The sequence below is a fragment of the Solanum pennellii genome, chromosome 5 (genome assembly GCF_001406875.1).
Source record: "Solanum pennellii chromosome 5, SPENNV200".
Lineage (NCBI taxonomy): Eukaryota > Viridiplantae > Streptophyta > Magnoliopsida > Solanales > Solanaceae > Solanum > Solanum pennellii.
In genome coordinates this window covers 39146978-39157864 of record NC_028641.1, presented here as the reverse complement: position 1 = coordinate 39157864, position 10887 = coordinate 39146978, and the positions used below count along the sequence as shown (strand labels likewise).

At 34.1% G+C, this 10887-nt stretch overlaps 1 protein-coding gene across 7 annotated transcripts in view; it reads right to left on the bottom strand.

Moving 5' to 3' along the window:
• Positions 1 to 10248, bottom strand: part of LOC107018833 — a 13388-nt gene extending 3140 nt beyond the window's left edge. Inside the window, exons 1-5 of one of the 7 annotated variants that reach the window (XR_003578180.1) lie at positions 9489 to 10247; positions 5274 to 5342; positions 2478 to 2637; positions 2345 to 2429; positions 2144 to 2269 (exon numbers count right to left, since the gene is read on the bottom strand). Coding sequence is in view for 1 of the 7 variants with exons in the window: in XM_027916912.1 (XP_027772713.1) it covers positions 2144 to 2269; positions 2345 to 2409; positions 2478 to 2579 (293 nt within the window). In the remaining 6 variants the exon portion in view is untranslated. Of the gene's footprint in view, positions 1 to 2143; positions 2270 to 2344; positions 2638 to 5273; positions 5343 to 9488 lie in introns of all 7 variants that reach the window. The other 6 variants (XR_003578182.1, XR_003578181.1, XR_001456682.2 and 3 more) reach the window with 6 other exon arrangements.
• Positions 10249 to 10887: the final 639 nt, after the last annotated feature.

Below are 10887 nucleotides of genomic sequence, written 5' to 3'. Positions count from 1 at the left end.
CCTCCACCATGAGTAGACTGTACCACATAATGTCATACAAGGCTTTATCAACTACTAATACTATAAGAAAGTAGAGAGGAAAAGTCATTTTGACCAATTTGTTACCCTTTGATCATCCTTGATCAATACTCCTTTTTCATCAACAATTAATATAAAGTCGGTAGATAAATATGCTTTAATCATAAAAGAATCCATGCATAATCCACTATAAGACCATACTAAGAACTAGTACAACACATCATCAATATACTAGAAAGTAGAGAGACATAGATCTTTAACCAATTTCCCTTGCCTTGATCATCAATCATATTTCATCAGTAATATCAACCTAGGGCAGTATCTAAATACATCATAACCAAGTCTAAATCATATTTCATCTACCCTAGAATTGAGATCACATCATGTATATAGCATTATCAATCTATAGGCTAGAGTATTTAGATCAATCGTTACAAAGACTCCTTTAAATTGATCATGAATGAATTACACTCATAATTCATCAATAAAATCAACATAAGGCAGTAGTTAAAAAAATCATAACCTAAACGAAATCCTACTACAATTGCCATAAACTCGAGAGCATAGTAGCACGCTACATTAGGAATCCATGAAAGATAGAAGAACATAGGCTAATCAAACCTTGATCCACATGTATATCTCACCAACAATTCATCATTAATATTCACGTAAGGCAGTAGCTACAATTATCCTTACACAACGAGTCCCACAATCATGCATAATAGAGTCAATGTTACAGTAAATGTCATGTATTAACAAAATATAGGAAATAGAGATCAAGTCTTCAAGCATCAGTTCACATTGATCCAATATCACATAATTCATCAACACATTACAATGTACATAGTAGATATAAGTAACTCAACATGCTAGAATCATAATTCGATTAACATCAATTCAAGATCACAAAGCCCATACTTAGGCTAAAATGATAGTTTGAAGGGGACATGGGTTCATCATGAAATTGGATTTAAATACAAGTTAAAATCAATACATTATCATTAATTCATCATGATTAAGCCTTTGAAAACGTTTTGAGAAAGAACCCATGGCTAGATTAAAGAAGAAGAGATTTGATCATGAAACTTCCTTGAAAACATTGAAAGGAACTCTGTAGATGGAAGATTAACTAGAGATGAAGGATCACCATACCATAATGTAGAAGAAAACCTCAAAAACATGGTAAAGAACCCATGGAAATACAAGCTCCAACTTATTCTTGAGCTTCACATTCAATGGAGGTTCTAGAGAGAGTTTAGTTTGGGAGGGAAGTTTAATTTTTGTGAATTTAATTGTAAATGGGGTTGTCACGTTTTTGATAACTTAAATACACCAAAAAATAACCAAAAAAACCAACTAGTGTCAGGCTAGAACGTGGGGTGAATTTCCTATTCACCCCTTACTTAAAATAGCGGGCATGACAGTTGTGGCAGCCTGCATCCATGGCCACAAACGACGCCCAGTTGGTCCATCGATGGACCGTACTTCAGGTTGTCGTTTGTGTCTGAGGCTCAAAAAGAATATTAATCCTTCACCAGTCTAAATGTCCATCGATGTTTCCCCATCGACGGGACGTTTGTGGACTGACGAGGAGTCCTTTGGCTCCGTCGATTGACACTGCCTTGGCAATGTCTCGACAGCCTTTGGGTCCTGCTTGAGGGTCTGTTCAGGTGCCCTTGGGGAGTCGTACCCGGAAGTTTTCAATGTAAATGTTTACCTTAACATTATAAGGACCTTCTGCATCAGTTTCACCCAAAAAAATTACACGCAACACCTTCAAACATGTTACGCACACTCAAGACACACACATGCACGTCTCAAGGGCTAACTTTTGAACGTCTTGGACGTTTGACCTCTAACCTTCATGAAACCAAGTATACTGCCTATAAATATCATTTTTAATCATAGAAGGACTTCATAAGCCAATTACACACATATAAGCACATGAAAACACATAAGGTCCCTTTGGTGACTAGTTGTCGAACGTCTTGGTCGTCCCTTGACGTTTGACATCTAAATAACTTCAATTCACCCATGAATACTTTAAAACGCTTAATTTACATGTTAAAAAGAATATAGGAACAAATGAGTCTCTATACACCCTAACTTATTTTGGGGGTCTTACAATTGTGTTGCCAGTGGAAGTGCCCTCTCCCTCATCGGGATCTTCTTCTGAGTTGTTATCGTCTGAACCATCTGCAACATGCTCATGTATTTTTCTGTTTCTTCTATTTTGAGTTTTTCTTGTAGACTTAAATTCAAATTAATCATTAAATAGGTGTTTGTATAAAATAGAAAGGTATTAAACTGTAAATGATAAACACACCTTTTTTCCTTTGTTAATGCGGTGTTGTAATTCAAAATCTTCATCCAGAACAAACACCTTTGTGACTGTATAATATTTCAGCCATCTTTCAAATTATATTTGGACAATTTGATCTTGAATACAATTTCCTTACCGCAAAGGCTCTCAATTTGCGATGGAACGTTCGTACCAGCTTTGGTCGAATGGTTAACAAACTTGAAACCAGAAGTTTCAAGCAACTTTTCGGCGACACCATTAAAAAGAACTAAATTAGTTTCCCACCGTTGTCTTTTACCTTAATGTGTATCTTGTACCTGTATTTGGAAAAAAAATTAGTGTTTTTTTAAAACAAGCATGTGAGTACATTATTTGCTGTTTCCATAACTAACCAACGAGAATTCACATTCTTGCCCGCACTTATGGCCTGTGTACATACAATCCACCACATCTATTTTTTTGTTGCTTAAATTTCATGATATGTAATGCCAATTAAAAAAGGTGTCTATTGCAGTAATTTGTGCCCGTAGTGTGACGATACATTCCTAGCAAAATAGGAAAACATCATATAAATATGCAAAAGTCGTTTCATTTAGTGTATTGTTCATAATGTAGGAAGGATGTGTAGGGGAATAATTTCTATGTCGCGACTCCAATCGGAATCAAGCAACTCTAAAACAATCATCCTGATCTGGAACATTGCCTTGTCAATGGGTATGTTACTTCCATTTGCACTCTCATTTGTTTGTATCTGAACGATTTTGTTTTCAAACTTTTGAATGAATGAGATGATGTTTTCCATTGGAAGATTTACATAAGTTTTGCTTGTAGAGATGGTGGAAAAAGTAATTTCACCCGATATAAAATACACAAATATTAAAAGGCTGAATGAGCCTCCTCCTCCTCCTCCTCCTCCTCCTCCTCCTGTTTTTCTTCATGCTATGACTTAATTCGTATTGGTATCTAATTTCTTTCACTCTTCTGTCCGCATATGGTTAATACTAGATATAACGACTTTAGGCTCGTAGATGTTGTCAATAATCCAGCTGAGGAATCCGCAGCAAGAGGACACTATCGAGGATGAGGTAGAGCAAGAGGTACAAGTATAGGTCGTGAAACTGTTGTGCCTGCTATGAATGAGGTACCAATTGCCAATGTTTTGGTAAATGGGAACCCACCGGTACATAATGAAGAGATAGAAGAGGAATTTGAGGTTGAGGAAGTTACGGAGATTGAACTAGAGCAAGGGGGGAAGGCTGAAGCTATAGGTTTCCCTCCCGTCGATACAATGTTAGCTCAATAGATCATGTCATTCTTGAAAGGGTTGGGTAGTTCGGGAATTCTTCCACCCGCTCAGTCCCCTCCTTGGGGCACATGTAGATAATTCTGTGTTACTTCTTACAACATAGGTTATATATGTGTCACATACCACATTTCTTCTTTTCCATCATAATTCACATTTGTTTCAACAAAAAAATCATTAATATTATCAACAAAAATAAGCACTTCACCAATTGTTTTATAAAACTTATCAACAAAAAAAGTAATTCACAATGGTATGCATAATCAATGGTGGATATTGTTGCTTAACATCACAATTGACGACTTCGAATTTTTTCCTTCTCCATCTCTAGGTCCTTCTCCTTCTCCTTCTTGTTCTCCTTGCCTTTTGAGTTTGAGTGTAATACAGAGCAGTATTCATTGTTTTTTCTTTCACTAATTATAGATAGTGATTGAGAAATAGATTTTTTCAATCTCCTACACTTCAAATATTTGTTGGACAACAAAACAAAACTATATTTGTTAAATTATATGAATAAGATGGTCACGAAAAAAAAACAAAAACAAAAATGAATTTTCACTGAACATTACATATACATTTTCCCAAAATTATGGCTTTTTGGGTTTGTTAATTTTCTTTCTAAAACAATAAATATAGGTACCATTACACTATTATTAATTTTTTACATCTATAAAACGATTTATTCTTCATTAATCCAAGAAAAAAGCTTAGTTTTTTTCCAAAATTGTAGAATCTCTCAAAAAATGACTTACCCACTTTAAGTCGAACAAAATCTTCAGTTCAAAAAGAGGAGAGAGTCACGATCGGAGATGAGAAGGAATATAAGATAATGGGGGAGATTATTTGTTTGATAGTCGGATTTCAGATTTTCGAAAGAGGAAGAAGAAGAGAAGAGAGAACATTGGGAAGAAGAAGAAGAGAGAATCCTATTTTCATTTACTTTTTTAAAATAAAATGGTTTGGATAGAATTATAAGACAAAGATGAAAGAAAACTCCATGGCAGCTAGGATGATGCAGCTCACCCTTGAAGTCGATGCGATAATCTCTAGTCTCCTAAGTGAGGTCTGTTAATAGCCACTTGAACATGCGTTGTACTCAACAAAAATAAGAGCAAGTGTAGACTAAGTATACAACTAGTGTGTACTGGTAGGATCACGCTGCTATCCCACTAGTGCAATATAAACAAGTCAAACAAATATTATATTCAGATATATATATATATATATATATATCAACATATACAACATTATCAACATGACAATTTGACAACACATTACACATGCTTATCACATCATTGGTCCTCTCTCTGACCCGAATCCAAAAAGTAAGCTTGTTAGAATATGGCAATCTGATCCAATATTGTGCTAGAACGTGACAACTTGATCCAAGTTATGCCGGAACATTACAACCGATATCAGTTAGCTTGCAAGTATGTGACAATACAATCTCCATTCATACACCACATTCAGAATCACAAGTATATAATCAAGATAATACATTTACATCCTGATTTCATGACTACATAATTCATCTATCTTAGTTAAAAAAAATGTGATAAATATTGCTACATTCATATATACATACAAGTATAACAATGAAGTAAAAACATGCATACATCACAGAATCATAAAATCACAATCATCACCTACCTCGAAATAAGCTTGAACCCTAAGAGACTTGATTGTTCCCTTTCCGAATTCGTTCCACTTGTTCATGGTCTACATCCGTTGATAAAAAATGGGAATCAATAGAAAATCACTAATCACCCAAATTACTAACAATCTATGATCCCTAGATCAAACCCACGATCCCAACTACTGAAACTAAGTCTAAATTACACCAAAAAAACCAATCAAGAAACCCTTCCCCATCAATATTGCATTATACGGATCAAAAAGTGAATTTGTAAAGTGAAAACCTTACCTTTAGCCTCAAGAATGGTGAAAAATGAGAAGGAAAATCCGAAGAGTCGTTCTTTAGATCTAAAAGTTTAAAATTGTCAAATTAGACCGTTTAGGGGTTTATTTAATGTCTAACTCACACCCATCCACTACAGCGGCACCCATCCCGTAGTAGTGGTATCGCTATAGTGCTATAAATCCCGTTGCAGTGGCACTTTCAAACCAGTGAGCACTCATTGAAAATTACGACTTTAAGTCCCGTTTCGTTTGCCACAATGACATTCATCCCGTTGTAGTGGTGTCACTGCAGTGGCACACTCCCACTACAGGGGTGAAAATAGGGACAAAACCTTTTTTGGGGAATTTCAATTCCCCCTTTTACAATGTAACGACCCTCTTAGTCGTTTTATGAACTTTAATAATTATTCTTATATTGATCATTTTTAGTAGTTTTTATAAATAAATTATGACTTATAAGAATGGGTGAAATTATTTTCATATTTAACAAAAGATTATTTTGTTGCTAATAATAGAAAAGGAAAATAAATAAATAATAATAAAAAATATATATAAGGGCAATGTTGATGGCTGTAGTGGACAGAAGCAGTTCAGGCAGCCGCCGAGGAAAAAGATTTAGAAAAGGGTTGGGCGAGTATAACGTCTTCTTCCAGTGGTTGAAAAAAATTTAGCAGTTCACTCTTAAATCTTTATACTAGTCCAGATCATATTATTGTTATCCAGTTGATTGAGTTGTCTGAAAAAAATAAATAATAAAAAGGGAGTGAGCACTGAATGCTCTTCGATAAGAATTTGTTTCTATGTTTATTTGAATCGATAAGTAGCTAATCTAATATTATGTTTTATAATATGCTTGTTATATAAGGAAATTGGAAGGAGTCTAGCAGTTTGTTTTCGAAGTTTTGGTGGGGATAACATGTAAAAGTCGTCATTAATTGATGACCAAATTCTTTTTAATTTGAGGGATTGAAATAAAAAAAAAAACAATGCTCAAGTGACCAAATTCTTTTTCATTTGAGGGATTGAAATAAAAAAAAAACAATGCTCAAGAGGTTTATTGTTTATTTTATTGTTACAACTGCTGCTGCTGCTGCGGCGAATCATAGGCCAATGATTAGAGGATAAGGGTGGGGAAAATTATAGGTTATATGAATATGCAGATTGTTATATTCCCGTAAGTAAATGCCGATTTTGTAATTAGGTTCGAGTGCTCTACAATTTCTTTTTATTAATTATAACTTTATCATGGTTCAATTTCTGAGATGATGGGATATGTTGTTAAATATATGTTCATTATATTATATGAATATAATTAAATTCATCAAACTGGAGGAATTGAGACTCAACCCTAGGCTTAAAATTTGGAAAAAAATATAAGAATTTACATACTAAATAACATCGATATTTGAAAACTTAAATATTAATTTGGGTGTTGCAAGCTTCAAAATCTTATCGTGATTATTAATATCAATAGATTGCTTGAGTTGGAAGTTCAGCAAAAGGGGATAACTCAAGTCTCGGAGTGAATTCTCGATTGATTGAGGCAAGTGGATTTCTAAACTCTTGCTAAGTGTATGGAATGCGTGTATTTCCTTATGGTATGTGTTTGGGAGTAATGGGATTTGGAAGGGTTGACTTGTCCACCTTGATTAAGTTTAATGATAAAAAGGGATAATAAAAGACAATGTAATTATTTGTTTGTATATGATGTGTCAGAATGATACGAGTACTGGTGTTATAATGGGATGGTTTATTACTATAGAATGCGGATTGTAATTGGAGAATGCCAAAACATATGGGCATTGACTAATATATTATTAATTTGATTTATTACGTGTGATTGTGTTCTTTACTGAACCCGTATCATTGTGATTATTGAGGTTATTAAATGTCAAAGTAACATTTTATTATTGAGATGTTGCATCATCTCCTTATTTGATATCATATTGTGCACATGCATTGTCATAAGATTGGGTATGAGTAAAGGTCTAACACGTGGACATCGTCCGTGTTGAGATCGAGTAAGATTATTTGGTCATGTGGAGATCGTCCGTGCGATAAAAAAGTTATGATCATTATTTGGGCACGTGGAGATCGTCCGTGCGAAATTTGTTTGATTATGATAGTGCGTTGAGATCGTACACACAGACACGTGGAGATCGTCCGTGTCGGTATATGGACCTCGCGAGTCCCCCATGGGTCATGAACTCTCGATGTATTTCCGAGGAGTATCATGTATATACGGTTGAGAGAGAAATTGGTATTTTGAGGCATATCATTTCATCGTGTCATATTGCATTGCATCCCATGACATTCTTCATTCTTGATGATTATGTGTTTTATTGGTGGATGGGAATTACTTGATATTTGATTACCACTATTTGACAAACTTGATCTCGTGTGTTGTTGATATTGTGAGTGTCGTTTTGTGTAAAGTTGTGATTGTTGAATATTGAGTTTGTAGTTAAGGATGTGTAATTTATTAAAATGATTTTAATGAGTTGGGTGCTATGAACACTGTGAACTGTTAGGTTGGGCTGTTTTTTTTTTTGCACGGTGTAGTTGTGGAGGTTCGGTTGGTGTGTAAGGAGTACTCGTATTTTATCCCCTTAGCTTGAGTTTAGACGTTTACTTGCTGTGTACCATGTGGTTTGGTACTCAACCCTTGTTACTACAATTTTTTTTGTAGGTTACTAGCCCAGACTTTGTGATATTTCTCTTCTTCTTGTCTGAGGCTTCATATGGAGATTTGTGAGGTAGTTGCTTGTCATTTCTGCGGACATTCTTACTCTCATTTATGATCTTGTCCTACTCTAAAAACAATGTCATATGAGACTTGTATCTTTCTTTTGATTCATTGGTAATACTTTAGAGACTTGTGCACGTGACAACCAGGTTTTGGGGATTGAATTAAGTTGAATTGTTATTAAACTTTTATTTTATTTCCGCACGTAATTAGGTGATTGGGTTTTAGGCTGGCTTGTCTTGATGGGATAAGACGAGTGCCATCACATCCATTTTTGGGTCGTGTCAAACACACTCTTAACCTACTACGTTATGAAAATGTCCTTAACGCTAAGATTGATTTCCACAATCTACTTATACAAATTCAATTTCGTCAAGTTGTACAAATTCAATTACGAGTTATCTATCCATTGATGAGATCAAATTCATATTTACTCCACGTGATTGCTACTGGATTTCCCTACACCTTGATGACTTTGTTTTCCTCCTAATCTGGACAAGGTTGGGAAACTAAAAATACTACGACAACGTTCTTACAGATTAATGTTTCCCTCGTTGGCATTTCTATAACAACAAAAACCGGTCGTTACAATGAAATGTTAAGGTAAACAACAAGATAATAATTCAATATTTATCTACTATTGAAGAACTCAAATAAGAGAAGAACAAATGAATGATGGATAGTTTCACCCTTCCAGCTCTACAAGCTTTCAACTCATCTAAGCTTGTTACACATGAAAGACGAGGCTCCAGATTTCACAAATAGGCAGAGAAAAAGCTCAAAAATCATTCATTTAAACAATTTGAAATGGGCAAATAGACCCAACCATATTCGAGCAAAAAAAGAAGAAGATGAGTGGTACTAAACCAGGTGACAGAAAAGCTATGTAAAAACACATGAATAACTTCTACGAAATTAATCTAACATGAGAGTTCCAAACGACATAAAAGGCATCCAAGAGAACAAACAAATTAGTAGAGAGGAAAATTTGTAATGATAGTGCATTCTAAATAAAGAACTCAAAAGTAATTCAAAGAAAAAGAAACAATGATTTAGGTATACTCTATCAAACAAACATGCCTAAAATATTGACACCTTAATAACCTAAAGAAACTTCATCGAAGACTACATATGATTATTTCCCATAAAATCATAAGAAACCTACATTGAAGTAGAAATAATAAGACGAGGATAATAACCTTTTCATGTGCAGTCACGGGAATGGAAACGATGGGGAAACTATGTTCCACCACCAACTTTAAAACTCCATGAATTCAGAAGAGAAACCAAGAGTGTAAGTGAAATTGAGTCCGAAACTGAAACTACTCTCTGTTCTCCAGTTTAATTTCTGCTTTTGGTATCTAGTTCTCGCTTCTTTTCATTGGTAAACTAACTTCTCCGCAAGATTTTCTTCAAAAAATGTCAACCCCAAACTATAACGAAGAAAAGGATTTTATATAGGTGGAATTAAGGACTGTTTAGGAGGGAATTAAAGTGAAATTTGGATAAAAACAATTCGAATTTCAATAATTTCTTAGGAATCAGGATGTCAGAGGTGGAATAGTACTGAACTTGTACAAAGAAAAACAAATTTCGTAGTTGGAAGCTGATAAGAATCGCCAAATTGCTGGAGGAAGGAGAAATGAAGCACAAGATTGATACATCTAGATAATTCTTGTACGAAGAGGATAAGTGAGAGAGGAAAAAGACGACACATCGATTCTGGACTAGTGGAGTTTTGGTTAGAATTTTGGGTCGAAATTTGCTTCTCTTATGGGCTTGTTCCCGAAGGAGAAGAGGGGGACGTGTATGTAATGATCTCTTTTGGTATTGTTGTGCGCTATTGCTATGTATATTGTATTTTAATGCTGAATGAAATGGGTTGGATTTGGGTTTCTATGTTTTGGGATTATGATGGGTCTTGGTAATGGCTGTTGAAAACTGGTAATGTGCCAAAGTTTGGTATCCAAATAGAACAAATATGAGGAAAGTAAAGAGGTTGGATTGGAATTATTCATTTAACCCAATCGCCTGCAATTATACCAACATGAACTTAAGAATATAACCAAATTGAGCTAATTAGTTAAATGCGGTCAAATCTTAATCATGACAAATTTAAATAAGATTAATTAACGAGCATCATAAACATAGTAAAACAAAATAAGTAACTTAATTACAAACTAAATAATTTAAAATTATAACCATAGCTTAAACTAGAGTGAATTAATAAAATTATTAACTAAAACATGTAAAATCTTTAGAGATGCTTTTCAAATATGTATAAAAGACACTAATTATATAAAAATATATTTATTATTTCAAAATTATAAAAATGACTAAAATTAATTTGAAGTAACTATAAAAGCATTTTAAATTTTTATAAAACTAAAAATTTCAATTCGTTCGAAATTGAAGAAGCTCAATGATTATTTAATAAAGTGAACTTCCCAAATTGGGTTTCAAAAATTGTCCATCATTGGACTTGGATTGAAGAAAAATATTCGGGGGATATGAAATTGACGAATCCAATTTTTACCAACCACATATTCATCCTTCATAAAAAAGGCATTAGGTACGTAATTTAAGAATTATGGTGAA